General features: G+C 41.6%; 1 protein-coding gene across 1 annotated transcript in view; it reads left to right on the top strand.

The window, feature by feature from the left end:
* The first annotated feature begins 15,144 nt into the window (after positions 1–15,144).
* The window catches only part of UQCR-C1 (Ubiquinol-cytochrome c reductase core protein 1), a 222,114-nt gene continuing 217,055 nt past the window's right edge, over positions 15,145–20,203 (top strand). The window contains exon 1 of the mRNA XM_090387126.1: positions 15,145–15,249. Coding sequence (XP_090243252.1) covers positions 15,187–15,249 — 63 coding nt within the window. The 5' untranslated portion in view covers positions 15,145–15,186. The remainder of the gene's footprint in view (positions 15,250–20,203) is intronic.

The raw sequence follows: 20,203 nt of genomic DNA, 5'->3' as shown, positions 1-20,203 counted from the left end.
AACAAAGGTGCAATGCTGGAGGCTATCCACACAGCCGTATACTGTGCTGCCATAGCAGCCAATAGAATTAACGGAAAAGAAAAGCAGCAGAAGACAGGAACCGCCAGCTTGGAAAAGAAGACTTCAGCAGAGATAGAAGAATTAGGAGTCAAGATAGGTCAGTTGACCCGGTACCAACAGGGTAAAAGAAGTAAGAAATTGACTGGAAAGGTTAAGAGAGACAACGTCCACAGCAAACATGAGACCAGAAATCAGAGAATAGGAGAATACTTGGACACACTGAAGCAGAACCTCCTCGCACTCAGAAAACACTACACCGGTACAAAGAGAGCTCCCAGAAGAAAATAAACAACCGAATCTTCAATGAGGACAAAGAGCCTTCTACAGGAAACTGGGTGAAGATAAGAAAGCAGGAAACGGTCCCCCCGAGAAGAAGACGATCGTAGAGTTCTGGGGAAATAACTGGAGCAGTGCAGTAAGACATAACAACAGAGCACCCTGGACACAAGTAGAACGGAAGAAAACGAAGAACATACAAGAGATGAGAGAGGGAGAGATTCGAGAAGAAGAAGTAAAACAATCGATCAGAAACACCCACAACTAGCGAACCCCGAAAATTCATAACATCCACAACTACTAGTACAAGAAACTCAACTGCACACACACAAGCACCTAGCAGAGCAATTCGCTCGAATGATAAGGAACCCGGAGACAATCCCGAAGTTTCTCACTCAAGGAGTCACATATCTGAAGCCTAAAGACGAAGATACAAGAAACCTGGCGAAATACAGGCCAATCACATGCCTTCCAACGATGTACAACATCCTGGCCAGCTGCATAACTAAGAAGATATCAGACCACTAAGAGAGTCACAACATCACGGCCAAACAGCAGAAAGGATGGAAACGGAGGAGCAAAGGATGCAAGGAGCAATTAACCATATATGCCGCAGTTATGGAGACCACAGAACCTTCAAGAACACAGGAACCTATACACGGCCAACATCGATTAACGCAAAGCCTTCGACTCCGTACCTCATAGCAGGCTAATAGAGACCCTGATGATGTACAAGGTCAATCCGATAGTGAAAAGCTTCCTAGGAGCAACAGTGGCGAAATGGAGTACCAACATTAAGGACGAGAACATCACAACCAGGCCAATCCTCATTAGAAGACGTATCTTTCAGGGAGATGCGCTGAGCCCAATATGGTTCTGTACCCGCCATGCTTAATGGAAGCAAGTACGGATATAACCTCAAAGAAGGAAGAAAGAACCTGTACACCCTCACCCACCTGATGTACATGGATGACATCAAGCTCTATATGACAACCGAGAAGCAACTCCAGCAAGTACTCCGGATCACCGAAGAATTCAGCAAGAACATCAGGATGGAATTTAGTCTAGACAAATGCAAGACCCACACGTTGCACAAGGGAAAATTAGTCGGCCGAAACTACCAGCCGCTGACTTGTTAAAAGATTGAAGCTATGACATAAGGAGAGACCTACAAATTCCTAGGGATAATGCAGGCTCAGCAGTTAGAGTAAAAGGAAATCAAGAAGTGCCTGACCGAAAAAATTCATCAGAGACTCAGAAGCCTGCTGAAAGTAAAATTGAATGGAGGGAACACAGTAAAAGCCATAAACACCTATGCAGCTCCAGTACTAACATACACCTTCGGGGTCATAGATTGGACTAACATCGAGCTAGAAGATGTCATGCGAAAGACAAGGACAATGATGACCAAAAGACGTCAACCCCACCCGAAGTCAGCAGTGGAGAGGCTAACAATAGCTCGGAAAGAGAGAGAAGGGGCCTGATAGACCTGATAAAGCAAACTTTATCAGGTCTATCAGGGACAGTTAACCTGAAGGATTACTTCGAGAACAACAGAGCACCACTCCACCAGGCCATAAGGAAGATAGATAAGTAGTCTACCCCACTCAACCTAAACTAGGAACCCCCACCCTCCCAGACGGCATAAGAAACGAAGTAAGAAAGATGGGAAAAGAAGACACCCAATGGCAGACACTACAATGACCTCCATGAAGATCATATCGATAACATTGCTTCCAATACATGGCTCACAAGATGGACGCTCTTCCCCGAGACTGAACGATTAATGCTGGCCATCCAAAACCAGGTCAACACCAGAACTATAGAAAATACATCGCAAAGGAGCCCGGAATGTCAGATGACACATGTCGACGAAGCCACCTGGCCTCCGAAACGATCCAATAGATCACCGCGGGTTGCCAGGTGATCACCCAGACTGAGTACACTCATAGAGACGACCATGTAGCCAGGATAATATATCAGAAGCTAGTGAAGAAATACCAGTTGACCAATGAAAGTGTACCATACTACACGTACGAACCCCAGGCAGTCTAGTGATCCGAACCCACAAGCTGTACTGGGATCGCGCCGTAATAATGGATAAGACCATCCCGCACAACACACCCGACATAACCCTTGTGGACAAGATGAAAAGGCTACCTATCTGATTGACATAGCGGTGCCCAAAACTAGCAATGTCTAGAAACCCCATGAGGAAAAATTAGGAAGTACCCAAACCTGAGACATGAAGTCAAGGAGATGTGGCATATGCAAGAAGTATTGTGGCATATGCAAGAAGTATTGACCATACCGATTATCGTGTCAACCACCGGTATGGTGCCAAAGACGCTACATAGCAGCCTAGCAGCAATAGGTCTCCCAGAGAACACCTACAAGGAACAACTGTAGGATAGTCAGAGATTTCCTCGACCAACAGTAACAACAGACCACCCCGTGTACTTCGTAGCACTACACGTCACGGAGTGGAATCCCCCAATCAGGGAGAAACAATAATAATAAAAATGAAAAATAGTAATAATAATAAATAATAATAATAATAGTGAAGAGCATTCTCAAGAGAGACAGCGTCCACAGCAAACACGCGACAAAAAAATCAGATAATAGGAGCGTACTTGGAACATTGAAACAGAACCTCCTTGCACTCAGCAAGAGACCACGCCGATACAAAAACAGCTCCCATGGGAAAATAAACAACCGAATCTTCGATGAGATCCAAAGAGGCTTCTACAGGGATCTCGGAGAAGACGAGAAAGGACCATCTGAGAAGAAGACAATTGAGGAGTTCTGGGGGAAACATATGCAGCAGGGAAGTAAAACATAACAGCTGAGCCACCTGGATAGGACTAGAACCCAAGAAAACCAAGGACGTACAAGAAATGAGAGGATTGGAAATTCGGGAAGAAGAAGTAAAACGGACGAACAAGAACTCTCACAACTTGCGAACTCCAGGGATAGATAACGTCCACAACTACTGGTACAAGAAGCTCTCTTGCACATAAAAGCACTTGGCAGAGCTGTTCACCCGAATGATAAGGCATCCAGAAACATTCCCGAAGTTTCTCACTCAAAGAATCACAAATCTGAAGCCTAAAGACGAAGATACAAGAAACCTAGCTAAATATAGGCCAGTCACCTGCCTGCCAACAATGTACAAGATCCTGACCAGCTGCATAACCAGGAAGATATCAGACCACTTCGAGAGCCAGAACATAATGGCCGAACAGCAGAGAGGATTCAAGCGGCTGAGCAAAGGATGCAAGGAGCGATTAACCATTAATGCCGCAGTTATGGAGCAAGCTTTCAAGAATCGCCGCAACATGTACACAGTCTGCATCGATTATCGCAAAGCCTTCAGCTCCGTGCCTCATAGCTGGCTGATAGAGGCGCTGAACATCTACAGAATCAATCCGATAGTGACAAACTTCCTGGAAGAAACGATGGCGAAATGGAATACCACCATTAAGGTCGAAAATATCAAAACCAGGCCAATCCCAATCAGTAGAGGAATCTTTCAGGGATGCCCTGAGCCCACTGTTGTTCTGTCTAGCACTTAACCCGCTGTCTACCATGCTCAACAGTACCAATTCCGGATATAACCTGAAAGAAGGAAGGAAGAACCTGTTCACCTTCACCCACTTGAAGTACATGGATGACATCAAGCTCTACGCGGGAACCGAGAAGCACCTTCAGCAACTACTCCAGATTAGCAAAGAATTCACCAAGGATATTAGGATGAAATTTGGTCTAGACAAATGCAAGACCCACAGATTGTGTCTGGGAAAATTATTCAACCGAAACTACCAGCTGCAGAGTGGTAAGGAGATCGAGGCCATGGCAGAGGGAGAGGCCTACAAATACTTGGGGCTGATGCAGGCTAGCTAAGCAGTTACAGCATAAGGAAATTAAGGCCTGCCTGACCGAAAAATACCATCACAGACTCAGAACCCTGTTGAAATCAAAGCTGAACGGAGGGAACACAGTTAAAGCCATAAACACTAATGCAGTCCCAGTGCTTACATACTCCTTTCGGGTCATAGATTGGACTAACACCGAGCTGGAGGATATCATGAGAAAGAGAATGACAATGATGACCAAGTGCCGCCAACACCATCCGAAATCTGCTGTCGAGAAACTGACAAATGCCCGGGAAGAAGGAGTAATGGTCCTAAGAGACCTCATGGAGGAACAGAAGAGACAGCGATAGTTAACCTGAAGGATTACTTCCAGAAACACAGCAGCGCTCCACCAGGCCATAAGGAAGATAAACAAGCGGTATACTCCAATCATCCTAAGAAAGGAGTGCTCCGCCAGCCAGGAGGTACAAAGGAAGCTGGAAAAATGGGCAGAGAAGACAATCTATGGTAGACACTAGAATGATCTCCATCAAGAGTCTGCTGACGAGGCTAGTAGGAGCCAGACGTGTTCAAAGCCGCTAAGTGAATTTTTCTTATTTATTGATTTGAAATTATTGTTTTTTCAAAACTATTGGTTTAAATTTAGTAGTATAGCATTATTTTATGATTTTCTGATTAATCTGGTGTATTTATTCTTTACTCGGCCTTAAAATTGCATAAAAGTATCGGTAGGGTATCAAATACACGGGTTACAAGTTGCAACTCCGCTGAACGAGAAGTTTTTAGCCATATTTAGCCGCTTTATTGAATATTTTTTACCTCAAATTATTTCTGTAAGTAGCTTATAGACCTCGTAACGATCGTTAGTTTATTCTGAATTGAGACAGCGAGATTTGAAAGTTAATTAATACTTAAGTTTCCGTTGATTTACCGTTCGTAATTGCCGCCTTTGTCATACGATAGGTTATATACCGACATAGGTAGCGTTAGTATATTATAGGTTATAATTGTCAGTTGATCGGTAGAATCTTAAACTTGTTGTCAATTAAATTGTACTTTTAACTAAATACATATAACGACTTAGATTACAAACGTAACATAATTAATTAATACGTAACTGATACGGAAGTTATATAAAGGGAACTCGTAGATAATAAATACTTGACACTGAAAAATATATACAGGGTGATTCACTACCAGTGCGACAAACTTTCAGGAGGTGTAGGCGGCACAAAGACGAATCGGAATCACATAGCATTGCAGTGTCCGAAATGCCTTCGTCACGCAGTAGAGGACGTTGAACGTGAGGTCGCGTGAACAGCGTTCCCGCTGGAAGTCAGCATTTGCGTACCGTTTCTGTTGAAAAAACTAAGTAGCAAAAGTCGTCCGGAGTGGATAATCCGCAGGCCCCAACCATTGGACGCGTTGCAGATGGTATGAACTCATTTGGTTTGTTGACAGTATCCTCCATACAGTGGATTGGGAAATACCCAATCGTTGGCCTATCGCTCGAGTACTCGTACTAGGATTTCCTTCTGCAAGACATGGGACATTCTCCTCATTGTGTGACGTCCTCGTCGTTCGCTCTCGAATCATGGTACCTCTCGTGAAACAAACAGTCTCACGTAAACTTCTGTGCACACGTGCAAAAATCGTAGGATGAGGAGCAGGTCTGTGCGGGAAACGTTCCTGGTAAAGGCAGAACGACGCGCCCGTTACAGTCCGCAGCTCCATAGGCGAGGTGCATGTCGGCCAGATCAACGTTTGAATGCTCATTCATCCTACTGCCTCGTGAACCGGTTCCAAATGCTGAACTTCCAGAGGGATCGCTGTTCACGCGAACTCCCGTTTAACGTCCTCTACCGCATGACGAAGGCATTTCGGACCCTGCAAAGCTATGTGATTCCGATTCGTCTTTGTGCTCCCTACGCCTCCTGCAAGTTTCTCGCACTAGTAGTGAATCACCCTGTATACCGTTATAACTGTGTTGTAAAACTGCAGATCGAGGAACCATTAGGTGGCAGTGATCACAATGAGCTGATTTGGATTTACTGGCCGACCGGGCTAGCCAGGTGGGTAAAGTGCCTGCCTAGCAACCCAAAGGTCGCGGGTTCAAATCTCGCCTCGGACTTGGATCAAAGTACTGCAACAACTTTGGGAGGTGCACTATGGCCACAAAAGCGGGTGCAGCAACACCTACCAGAAAAAAAAGGGGTTTACTGAAAGAGGAAAGTACCATTAGGGGTAAAATCAAGCGTTATTGCTTTCGTAAAGGCGACTACGATGGTCTGAGACAGTATATAAATTCTATACAGTGGGAACAACTGATGATGTTACAAACAGCAAATTCAAAATGGGAACCATTAAAAGAACTTATCTTGGAAGCTACTAGGCTTTACATACCAACTAAGAAATATTGTTCAAGGTTTAGGCCTAAATGGATATCAGATGAACTAATGAGACGTGTGACAGAGAAGAAAAATGCATGGGTACATAAAAAATTAACACGTGACAAAGAAGCCTATGATAGATATAAGTTGATCTGTAACCAAGTTAACAAGGAGGTGAGGCAGGCGAAGGCAGTTTACGAGAAATATTTAGCAATGGATGCAAACAAAAACAGCAATGAGTTCTCTTCTTATGTAAACTCTAGAAGAAAGGGGATCAATCAGATTGGTCCACTTGATATCGATGGTTCAACTGTTGAAGATCCTGCTCCGGAAGCTAACAAACTAAATGAATATTTTGCATCGATATTCACACATGAGGAATTATTGAGCGAAGGGAATGCCAGAGGTGTATTCAACTCTGGCAATAAGCTAGATAATCTTGTAATAACTGAGCGTAAAGTGGAGGAGAAACTGTTGAAGATAAACAGAAGAAAGGAACCCGCCAGGGGTGGATGGGATCTATCCAGTTATATTAAAGGAGGCAGCAGAGGAAGTAAGCAAACCCTTAGCCATAATTATGAGTGTTTCCTTGGACTCAGGGGAGGTACCCATACACTGGAGATGTGCAAATGTGATCCGAATACACAAAGGCTGAGGAGGATCAAAGGTTGACCCAAGTAATTATAGACCATGGAGTTTAACTCTCTTCCAGAAAAATTAATGGAGTCACTGGTTATAGAAGTACTCCAGCATCATCCAGACAAGAGTTCAGTTATAGCTCGGACACAGCATGGTTTTGTTAAGGGGAAGTCTTGCCTGACCAATTTGATTGGATAGTAGCATGCAGTCACAAAAGAACGGGATGCACGGAATAATTTTCATATTAAATACTTGGATTTAAAAAGGCTTTTGACCCCTTGCACATGGAAGGCTGCTGCACAAATTGGAGCAGTGTGGCATTGGAGGTAAATTGCTGCTATGGATAAAGGGGTGGTTGAGGGGGAGAAGATAGAGAGTGGTAATCAATGGACACTGCTCATCAAGGACTAATATTATTAGTGGAGTCCATCGGGGTTCAGTGTTGGATCCATTATTGTTTTCTGTGTTTATAAATAATATTGATGATAGTATATTAAGTTTAATGTGCAAGTTTGTAGACGATACAAAGGTTGGCACGGTTGTTAAGAACACTACTGACGCAATGCTGCTGCTGCAACACGATCTGGAAAGGTTGGGAGTTGGGCATAGGGGTAGTAAATGAAGTTTAACACTGATAACAGTACTACATATGAGAAATAGAAACCCCAGAGTAGCGTACCAACTCTGTGGTATTACACTGACAGTTGTAGAGAATGAAAAGGACCTGGGGGTAATCGTGCAGAAAGATACGAGGTTTTCTGAGAGTGCAGACGGTCTGTTACGGCAGCTCATGGTGTCTTTTCAATGATATGCAGAAATTTTTCTAGCAGGGAAAAGGACCTGATTATTCCCTTGTATAAGGCAATGGTCAGGCCACCAACTTGAGTACTGTATACAGGTCTTGAGGACCCATTTCAAGAAGGATATAGAGCTGCTGGAACGAGTTGAGAGGAGGGCAACAAGATTACTGAATGGAACAAAGGGTTGTTCTTAAGAAGAAAGGCTTAAGTTTTGCAAATTACAGTGTCTGGAGACTAGGCACCGGCGAGGTGATCTGATAGCATTAGCATTAGCATTAGTAGAGGCATTTGATGCAAGAAAGCAAGCTTATGCAGCATCAGCCAAAAAAAAAAAAAAAAAACACTTCCACCTTAAACTTATTTAGGCTATCAACTTCCAGGACAAGGGATGGAAATCTGTTCCACCAACCAACCAACCAACCAACCACCCGCTGGCTAAAGGCAAATTTCCGCAAGTCTATCCTACATCTGTCTTTCCTCAATATGAATTAATGCTCTCTCAGGTGATTATTCTTAGCGAGAGCAAGAATCCCATCAGCATTGAACATGCTCAAACCATTCAAGGCTTTATACACCTCTATCAGATCACCTTGCTGGTGCCTAGTTTCCAGACATTGCAATTTGGAAAACTTAAGCCTTTCTTCATGAGTGCACTCCTTTGTACCATTCACTAATCTTGTTGCTCTCTCTCTGTACTCGTTCCAGCAGCTCTACATCCTTCTTGAAATGAGGCCTCCAGACCTGTATACAGTACTCTAGGTGTGGCCTGACCATTGCCTTATACAAGGGAATAATCACCTCCTTATCCCTGCTAGAAAAATTCCTATATATCATTGACAATACACCATGAGCTAGTCTTGCAGCCCGTCTGCACTGCCAAGAGAACTTCATATTTGCCTGCACAACCACCCTCAGGTCCCTTTCATTCTCTACCACTGTCAGTGTAGTACCACAGAGTTGATACGTTGCTCTGGGATTGCTGTTTCCCATGTATAGTAATTTATATTTGTCAATGTTAAACTTCATTTGCCACCTCTCAGCCCATCTGCTCAACCTTTCCAGATCCTGTTGCAGCAGCAGCATAGTGTCAGAAGTGTCCTTGACAACCCTGCCTACCTTTGTATCATTTGCAAACTTCGACATTAACCTCATCAATATCATTTATGAGTACAGAAAACAATAATGTACCCAAGACTGAGCCCTGAGGGACTCCACTAATAACATTAGTCCACGACGAGCAGTGTCCATTGATTACCACACTCTGTTTTATCCCCTTCAACCACCCCTTTATCCATAGCAGCAATTTGCCTCCAATGCCACACTGCTCCAATTTATGCAGCAGTCTTCCATGTGCAACAGTTTCAAAAGCCTTTCTAAGATGCAAGTAGATAATATCAAAGTTATTCCCTGCATCCAGTTCTTTTATGACTGCATCATAGTATCCACTCATATTGTTCAGGCAAGACTTCCCTTTAACAAAACCATACTGTTTCCATTGCTGTAACTGAAATCTTGTCTAAATGATCCTGCAGTGCTTCTTTAACTAGTGCCTCCATTAATTTTCCTGGAACAAAAGTTAAACTGACAGGTCTATAATTACTTGTGTCAGCCTTTGATCCTCCTTTCTGAATTGGGGTGCATTTGCACATCTCCAGTCTGTGGGTATCTCCACGGTGTCCAAGGACGCTTTCATAATTATGGCTAAGGGTTTGCTTACTTCCTTTGCTGTCTCCTTTAAGTCTCTGAATGCCAGAGTTGAATATACCTCTGGCATTCGCCTCGCTGAACAACTCCTCATGTGTGAATGTCGATGCAAAATATTAATTTAGTTTGTTAACTACCTGAGCAGGATCATCTACAGTTGACCCATAGACATCAAGTGGACCAAGCTGATTCATTCCCTTCCTTTTAGAGTTTACATAAGTAAAGAACTCTTTGATGTTATACTTTGTTCCCCTTGCCAAAGATTCTCGTAATCTGCCTTCGTCTGCCTAACCTCCTTTGTAACTTGTTTACAGATCAACTTGTATCTATCATAGGCTTTTGTGTCACGTGTTAATTTGTATATATCCCATGCATTTTTATTCTCTACCATATGTCTCATTAGGTCATCTGACATCCATTTAGGCCTAAACATTGAACAATATTTCTTAGTTGGTATGTAAAGCCAAGTAGCTTCCAAGATAAGTTCTTTGAATGCTTCCCATTTGGAATTTGCTCTTGGTAACATCATCAGTTGGTCCCACTGTATAGAATTTAAGTACTGTCTCAGACCATAGGGAAGGGTTATTGCTTTTCGAAAGCAATAACCCTTCCCTTTACCTCTAATGGTAGTTACCTCTTTGAGTATATCCCCCTTCAGCACACTGTGATCACTGCCCCCTAGTGGTTCCTTTATCTGCAGATGCTTAAGGCATGAAGAATCACTACTGATAATGAAATCAAGAGTATTACTCCCTCTAGTTGCCTCCCGAACATGCTGATGTAGAAAACAATAATCCAATAAATCCACAAAAGCATTGGTAGTGTGTGAGTGACCAGCCTCCAAATTCCAGTCAATATCTGTGAAATTAATATCCCCCATTATAGGAATCTCTGAGTTACTGGCCCACTGTATTTCCCTGTACTGTTTCTTGTTATATTCATCAGAGTCATTAGGCCTATGGCACACTCCTACTTTCAATTTTGATCTCCCAATGCTCATGTCACACCAAACTGACTCGACACTGCACTGTCCAGCGATGTCTACTGGCTTCACTTCCTTGGATTTTATGTGTTTCTTAACTAATAGCATAACCTCCTCCTCCCTTCCTATCCTGTCTATCCTTTCTGTAGACGTTGTACTCCCCAAATTCCAGTTCTGCATTCCTTATATCTTTGTGACAGCACCTCTGTGATATCCCAACAATATCTGCATGTGATGTTTTGAGCAATACCTGAAATTCATCAAATTTATTTACTAAACTCCTAGCATTGGTGTACACGCAAGTATACTTGCACCTGTTTCTATTCTTAGCTAATCTAATACAACCCACGTGGTTACTTGTACTGCAATGACTCCCAGCAGTCTCTGAAATATCCTGCTTCTTGTGTTCAGGCTTCTGCTCATTTCAATAGAAGCAGCATTGTCTTGTACTTGTTAAGTAATTCAGGTGGTCTCCTACTCTTAATATCATTAGTGCCAACGTGTACAACAATATCACCTTTTTTGCTCTTAAAGGATGGTATCGGCTCTTAAACATCCATTAGCATTAGCATTAGCATTAGTAGAGGCATTTGAAGCAAGCTTATGCAGCATCAGCCAAAAAAAAAAAAAAAAAAACCCACTTCCATTTCACCCCTCTGTTCATTCAAAATACCTGTCCAGCTGAGCCTTAAACTTATTTAGGCTATCAACCTCCAACACAAGGGATGGAAGTCTGTTCCACCAACCAACCACCCGCTGGCTAAAGGCAAATTTCCGCACGTCTATCCTACATCTGTCTTTCCTCAATTTGAATTTATGCCCTCTCAGGTGATTTTTCTGAGCTAGAGGAAGAATCTCATCAGCATTGAGCATGCTTAAACCATTCAAGGCTTTATACACCTCTATCACATCACCTCGCTGGTCCCTAGTCTCCAGACACTGTAATTTGCAAAACTTAAGCCTTTCTTCGTAAGAGTACCCCTTTGTTCCATTCACTGATCTTGTTGCCCTTCTCTGTACTCGTTCCAGCATCTCTACATCCTTCTTGAAATGAGGCCTCCAGACCTGTATACAGTACTCCAGGTGTGGCCTGACCATTGCCTTATACAAGGGAATAATCACCTCCTTATCCCTGCTTTAAAAATTCCTATATATCATCGACAATACACCATGAGCTACTCTTGCAGCCCGTCTGCATTGTTCAGAAAACTTCATATCTGCCTGCACAACCACCCCCAGGTCCCTTTCATTCTCTACCACTGTCAGTGTAGTACCACAGAGTTGATACGTTGCTCTGGGGTTGCTGTTTCCCATGTGGAGTACTTTACATTTGTCAATGTTAAACTTCATTTGCCACCTCTCAGCCCATCTGCTCAAACTTTCAGATCCTGTTGCAGCAGCATAGTGTCAGTAGTGTCGTTGACAACCCTGCCAACCTTTGTATCGTCTGCAAACTTGGACATTAAGCTTGATATACCATCATCAATATCATTTATAAATACAGAAAACAATAGTGGACCCAACACTGAGCCCTGAGGGACTCCACTAATAACATTAGTCCACGACGAGCAGTGTCCATTGATTACCACTCTCTGTCTTCTCCCCCTCAACTACCTCTTTATCCATAGTAGCAATTTGCCTCCAATATCACACTGCTCCAATTTGTGTAGCAGTCTTCCATGTGCAACAGTATCAAAAGCCTTTCTAAGATCCATGTATATAATATCAAAGTTATTCCTTAATCCAGTTCTTTTGTGACTGCATCATAGTATCCAATCAATTTGGTCAGGCAAGACTTACCCTTAACAAAACCATGCTGTGTCCTAGCTATAACTGAAGTCTTGTCTAAATGATCCTGCAGTGCTTCTTTAACCAGTGCCTCCATTAATTTTCCTGGAACAGAAGTTCAGCTCACAGGGCTCACATCTGGCGAGTTTGGGCTTGGCACACCCAGGATCCTGAGCTGGATATCATCATCCTTCTCTTTCTTGGTGATTCCCTTCTACTTCTCTCTCTCTCTCTCTCTCTCTCTCTCTCTCTCTCTCTCTCTCTCTCTCTCTCTCTCTCAGGGTAATCGGGGAATATATTTTTTTTTTTTTTTTGGCTGGTGCAGCATAAGCTTTAGGCTTCCTTGCACCATATAGTTTAATAATAATAATAATAATAATAATTACTTGTGTCAACCTTTGATCCTCCTTTGTGAATTGGGGTCACATTTGCACATTTCCAGTCTATGGGTACCTCCCCTGAGTCCAAGGAAGCTCTCATAATTATGGCTGAGGGTTTGCTTACTTCCTTTGCTGCCTCCTTTAATATAACTGGATAGATCCCATCCACCCCGGGCGGATGCCTTTCTTGTGTTTATCATCAACAGTTTCTCCTCCACTTTACTCCCAGTTATTTTTAGATTGTGTAGCTTACTGCTAGAGTTGAATACACCCCTGGCATTCCCCTTGCTGAATAACTCCTCATGTGTGAATGTCGATGCAAAATATTCATTTAGTTTGTTAGCTACCTGAGCAGGATCATCAACAGTTGACCCATCAATATCAAGTAGACCAATCTGATTCATCCCCTTCCTTCTAGAGTTTACATAAGTAAAGAACTCTTTGCTGTTTTTCTTTGCATCCCTTGCCAAGGATTTCTCGTAATCTGCCTTCGCCTGCCTAACCTCCTTTGTAACTTGGTTGCATATCAACTTGTATCTATCATAGGCTTCTGTGTCATGTGTTAATTTGTAAGTATTCCATGCATTTTTCTTCTCTGCAATATGCCTCATTAGTTCATCTGACATCCATTTTGTTCTAAACATTGAACAATATTTCTTAGTTGGTATGTAAAGCCTAGTAGCTTCCAATATAAGTTCTTTGAATGCTTCCCATTTTGAATTTGCTGTTGGTAACATCATCAGTTGGTCCCACTGTATAGAATTTAAATACTGTCTCAGTCCATCGTAGTCGCCTTTACGGAAGCAATAACCCTTCCCTTTACCCCTAATGGTAGTTACCTCTTTGAGTAAATCCCACTTCAGCACACTGTGATCACTGCCACCTAGTGGTTCATTTATCTGCAGATTCTTAATGCATGAAGAATCACTGCTGATAATCAAATCAAGAGTATTACTCCCTCTAGTTGCCTCCCGAACATGCTGATTTAGAAAACAACCATCCAATAAATCCACAAAAGCCCTGCTAGTGTGTGAGTAACCAGCCCCCAAATTCCAGTCAATATCTGGGAAATTAAAATCTCCCATTATAAGACTCTCTGATTTACTGGCCCACTCTATTTCCCTGTACAGTTCCTTATTATACTCATCAGTGTCATTAGGCCTATAGCACACTCCTACTCTCAATTTTGATCTCCCAATGCTTATGTCACACCAAACTGACTCAACACTGCACTGTCCAGCGATGTCGACTGGCTTCACTTCCTTGGTTTTGATGTGTTTCTTAACTAATAGCATAACCCCTTTCCCCTTCCTATCCTGTCTATCCTTTCTGTAGACGTTGTACTCCCCAAATTGCAGTTCTGCATCCCTTATATCTGTGTGACACCACGTCTCTGATATCCCAACAATATCTGCCTTTGATGTTTTGAGCAATACCTCAAATTCATCAAATTTATTTACTAAACTCCTAGCATTGGTGTACACGCAAGTATACTTGCACCTGTTTCTATTCTTAGCTACCCTAACACAACCCATGTGTTTACTTATACCGCAATGGCTCCCAGCAGTCTCTGAAATACCATGCATCTTGTTTTTCAGACTTCTGCTTATTCTAATTGAAGCAGTGCAAGAATCTCTTTCACCTCTGGCTACCGTCAATCTATTGGTCTTTGTCTCCTCCCAAGCTAGCAGTTTTCTGACCCACCTAACACTGCCTCGATAGCATCAGCAAATATTCTTGCACCCTTTCTATTTAAGTGTATCCCATCCCTGTAGAAGCAATCTCTCCTGTTAGGAGAGATTGCTTCTACAGGGATCTCTCCTGTTAGGAGAGATCCCTGCAATCTCTCCTGTTAGGAGAGATTGCTTCATCAACCTTTGCCCCTGGGAAACATAGCTAGTCCTGTTCTGTCTATCCTTTTTCCTCAATATGTTTCCCGTTTCCTTGACCTTAAGGAGGAATTTTTTAATTACTTATTTTACATTAAAATAACACAGTTTTTTGTGTCCTGTGATAGTTCCACTGTGTTCACTCATGCCTTTCACCCTGGTTTTTCATCCTATCAATTTCTGAAAGCGATTACGCAATAAGTGCAATTTGCAAACGGAATGGGTGAAGACTCTTAGTTTGAATTATTTAGAAATTATCATATAATTATAAAAGAAAATAATTAATGACAGTGTATATGGGCTAATATAGTGCGTTTTTGCTACTTTGACCATGCAATCATTCAGATCCGTAAAGAAACTGTTTAGTTCGCCAGTTTTGGAGTTCAGCCGGTTCGTAGTAGAAATGGCTACGTTGAGAGCTTTACGATTTTCTACTGCTTTAACCAAATCTTTGAAGCCTGGGCACGTAAGTGTTATAGTATAATATTCCCAAAAGATAGCAATATACGTTTATTACTCTGATGTTCAGATAATGTGATTTCACCTTCAAGACCGCAATGACCTTAAAAATATGGAAATTGTGAATTTTTGCGACTGTGCGAAGTTTACATATAAATTTACAGGTCACACAGAAGCTTATAATAGATATAAGCTAGTTTGTTACCAAGTCACAAACTAGATTAGGCAGGCAAAGTCAGATTACGAGAAATCTTTGGCGAAGGATGCAAAGAAAAACAGCAAAGAGTTCTTTACTTATGTAAACTAGACGGAAGGGGATGAATCAGATTGGTCCACTTGATGTCGATGATTCAACTGTGCATGATCCTGCCAGATAGCTAACAAACTAAATGAATATTTTGCTTCTACATTCACACATGAGGAGTTATTCAGGAAGGGAATGCCACAGGTGTATTAAACTGGCAGTAAGCTATATAATCTTGTAATAAGTGAGAGTAAAGGGTATAGGAGAAATCGTTGAAGATAAACATAAAGGCACCTGGGATGGATGGAATCCATTCAGTTATATTAAAGGAGGCAGCAAAGGAAGTAAGCAAACCGTTAGCCATAATTATTAGAGCTTCCTTGGACTCAGGAGAGGTATCTATGGACTGGAGATGTGTAAATTTGACCCCAATTCACAAAGGAGGGTCAAAAGGAGGCACAGGTAATTACAGACCAGGGAAATTAATGGAGGCCGTGGTTAAAGAAGCATGCAGGATCATCTAGACGACTTTAGTTTTAGCTCGGACACAGCATGGGTTTGTATGGCCGACTGGGCTAGCCAGTTTGGTAAAGTGCCTGCCTTGCAACCCAAATGTCGCGGGTTCGAGTCCCGCCTCGTGCTTGGATCATAGTACTGCAAAAAAAACCTGGGGAGGTGCATTATGGCCACAGAAGCTGATGCACCAACAATTACCACAAAAAAAAAAAGCATGGGTTTGTTAAGGGAAAGTCTTGTCTGACCAATTTGATTGAATGCAAAGAATAATTTTGATATCATATATTTGGATCTTAGAAAGGCCTTTGATACTGTTCCACTTGGAAGACTGCTGAACAAATTGGAGGAGTGTGCATTGCAGGCAAATCGCTACTGTGGATAAAGGGATGGTTGAGTGGGAGAAGACAGAGTGGTAATCAATGGACACTGCTTTTCGTGGTCAAATGTTATTAGTGGAGTCCCCCAGGGTTCAGTGTTGGGTTCATTGTTATTTTCTGTATTCATTAATGATATTGATGATGGTATATCAGGCTTAATGTCCACGTTTGCAGATGAAATGAAGGTCGGTATGGTTGTTAATGCTACTAATGACAGTATGCTGCTGCAACAGAATCCAGAAAAGTTGAGCAGATGGGCTGAGAGGTGGCAACTGAAGTTTAACCTTGACAAATGTAAAGTACTGCATATGGAAAGCAGTAACCCCAGAGTAACGTATCAACTATGTGGTACCACACTGATAGTGGTAGGGTGAAAAAGACCTGGGGGTAATTGTGCAGGCTTATATGAAGTTTTCTGAGCAGTGCAGACGGTCTGCAAGAGTAACTCATGGTGTCTTGTCAATGATATGTAGCAATTTTTCTAGCAGGGATAAGGAGGTGATCATCCCCTTGTATAAAGCAATGGTCGGGCCACACCTTGAGTACTGTATACAGGTCAGGACTCCTAATTTAAAGAACAATGTAGAGCTGTTGATACGAGTACAGAGAAGGGCAACGAGATTAGTGAATGGAACAAAGGGTTGCTCTTACGAGGAAAGGCTTAAATTTTGCAAATTACAGTGTCTGGAGACTAGGCACCCGTGAGGTGATCTGATTGAAGTGTATAAAGCCTTGAATGGTTTGAGCTTGCTGAGTGCTGATTGGATTCTTCAGAATAATTGTCTGAGAAGGCATAAATTCCAATTGAGGAAAGACAGTTGTAGGATAGATGCGTAGAAGTTTGCCTTTAGCCAGAGGGTGGTTGATTGCTGGAACAAACTTCCATCTGTCATAGAAGTTGATAGCTTAAACAAATTCAATGCAGAACTAGACAAACATTTGGATCGAGTGGATGGGTGAAATGAGAAGGGTATGTTTTGTTGTTTTTTTTGGCTGATGCAATATAAGCTTGCTTTCTTGCATCATGTGCTTTTGCTAATGCTTTCCAATGTTACTGATTTGGAATTAATTTTAGTCAATTTTTTATCCAAATGTTGATACACTTCTTTAATACAATTTTGAAATTCTTTCACTACTGAATTCTTTCACTGTGTAAAAGAGGTGAAATCATTTGAAAGGGAAAAATGAAATGCAGATGAAAATATTAAGTTATTTAATGTTAGAATCCTTCCGATGCAATTTTATCACGCAAACCAAATTGTTGTTTCTTCATTGTTCCAGAATCAGTCATTCCAAGTGTATCAAGGGAAATTGGAGATTTGGTTAGTCTTTACAATCTGGTGCTCTTCCGATTGATCACTGTTAGTAGCTGTGATTGACATGGTTAGTCATAGGTTTTTTTAACCCTACCTTGCCACTATTTTAAAATAGGCAATGGTTGATTGTTGGAACAAACTTCCATCTGTTGTTGTGGAAGTTGATAGCTTAAAACCATAAAGGTTAGTCTTTACAATCTGGTACCCTGGCACCTCCGTAGCCAGGTGGGCAGGAGCAGCAGTGCGTAGTACATGCTTCTTGATTAGACCGGGGTTCGAGCCCATGACCACCAAATACGGAGAATGCGGAAAGGTCAGGGAATGACCACCGCATATCCCGGAGCAATATGGCCTTAGTTGCTAATGCTCCTAAAAAAAAAAAAAAAAAACAATCAACTGGTACGCTACCCCCTTCTGATTGATTGTTACTCCCTCTCTAACGTGCTTCTTAGAAAGCAATCATTCAATAAATCCACAAAAGTCTTGCTTGCTGGTCTTCGCAGCAGTTCTTGAAATCCCTGAACCCATGCTTTCCAAGCTGCTGTTCATTCCACTAGAAGCAGTGCAAGAATCTCTTTCACTTCTGCCTGCAGATGATCTCAACTGATCCCACCTGACACTGCCTTGATAGCACAGCAAATATTCTTGCACTCTTTCTCTTTTAAGTGTATCCCATCCCTGTAGGAGTCACTTCTGTTAACATATACAGACCACACGGAGAAAAATTCTACCACATGAACTGTGCGCAATCTCACCAGGGCATTTTGGAGTTGTAAGAACTTGACTAGAAGATGAAATAGCAAAACACCTTGGGGTGGGATGAATCTGTAGGTTAAGTGGATGTGAAGAAAAGGTAGAATAAATTCTTTCATGTGCAACAGTATCAAAAGCCTTTCTAAGATCCAATTATATGATATCAAAATTATTCTTTGCATCCAATTCCTTTATGACCACATCATAGAATCCAATCAGATTGGTCAGACAAGACTTCCCCTTAACAAACCCATGCTGTGCCCAAGCTATAACTGAAGTCTTGTCTAGATGATCCTGCAGTGCTTCTTTAACCAGTGCCTCTATTAATTTCCCTGGAACAGAAGTTAAACTAACAGGTCTGTAATTACTTGTGTCCCCCTTTGTGAATTGGGATCACATTTGCACAATTCACAAAGGAGAATCAAATGCATGTTAGATGTATTGTTTGTCTTGGTCTCTGTACAGGTGCACAAATATAATAATATATATTGCAATAAAATAAGAACCCATAATGAGTAAGAAGTTAAATCAGAAAACAACACTCTTAAGTTTCTTTAAGAAAAATAAATTACAAAAAGAACAACAGAGCCTGCAATTTTCCACAAGGACATTGCAGAGACTGTACTGCTGTTTCTCATGAAACACTGTTTCAAATGAAAAATGTGCTTCTAAATACTGATTATCCGGTGGAAACAGTGACTGGTTTCAAGCAGTTAATTGGTTAGTGGTAAAGGATAATGAAATGATGTGTCCCTCATGTATGAAATACTGAAAGACACAACCCACAAACAAGGAAGTGACTATACCATGCAAAAGACTTTGAAAAGAAAGTTTAATTGACCATGAACAAAGCAAATTACACATTGATTCGGATATAGTTCAAGAATGTGTACTCAAAGAATCTGGATTAGGACAAATTGAACAATCAATTTCAGTTTTGAATAACTTGCAGACAGTTGCTTTTGTGGGAGCTTTAAATCTATGGTTAGCGAAACATGAACTACATTGTACCAAAAATTGCTTGAGCATTGTAAGGCTATGAGTTGTACATACTTAAACCATCTTGAAATTGGAAAGAATGCACATTGCACTTCGGAAAGAATAATGCAAGAACTGTTTGACATTTTTTGCTTCAGAAATTAGATGTGAAATACTAAAAAATGTGCGTTTTACAGATTATTTCAGTGTTCTGTGTGGTGAAACGACAGACATCTCAGTTTTGAAGCAGCTTATTATATACATTAAATATGTTTGTCAACTTAAAAAAAGTGATTAGTGTTAGTTTTATATCAACCTGTAATATTGTTGATGGCAAAGCTGAAACTATTGAAACTAGTGGTGGGTCTAGGATCTGATGGAGCAGCTGTCATGATTGGGAAGCACAAAGGAGTAGCAAAACTACTAAAGGACGAAGCAGATGGACTCATGGTTAACTGCCATTGTATAAACCACTGCCTGGCTCATGCTAGTGCCCAAGCAGCTACGGAGGTGCCTTATGTAGTAAAATTTAATGATATCTTAAGACAACTGTTTTTCTTCTTCCAAAATTCATCTGTTAGGATGGCTGGTTTAACCAAAATATACTGATCATTTCTCAGATTAAACTTAAAATGGCTAGTGGCACTTAGGTGGCTGTCTGTTGACTTTGCTGTACAGTCTTTAAAAGTCCTTGGTGAGTGTCATTGCTGCACTCGAAAGAGAAGCCACTAAACGAAATGACATCACAGCTGAAGGTTTAAGCAGATATACAAGGAC

The sequence above is a fragment of the Mastigoproctus giganteus genome, chromosome 13 (genome assembly GCF_048544385.1).
Source record: "Mastigoproctus giganteus isolate SK-2022 chromosome 13, ASM4854438v1, whole genome shotgun sequence".
Lineage (NCBI taxonomy): Eukaryota > Metazoa > Arthropoda > Arachnida > Uropygi > Thelyphonidae > Mastigoproctus > Mastigoproctus giganteus.
Note: the sequence above shows the minus strand (reverse complement) of the source record. Positions and strands in the feature narration are given on the sequence as shown.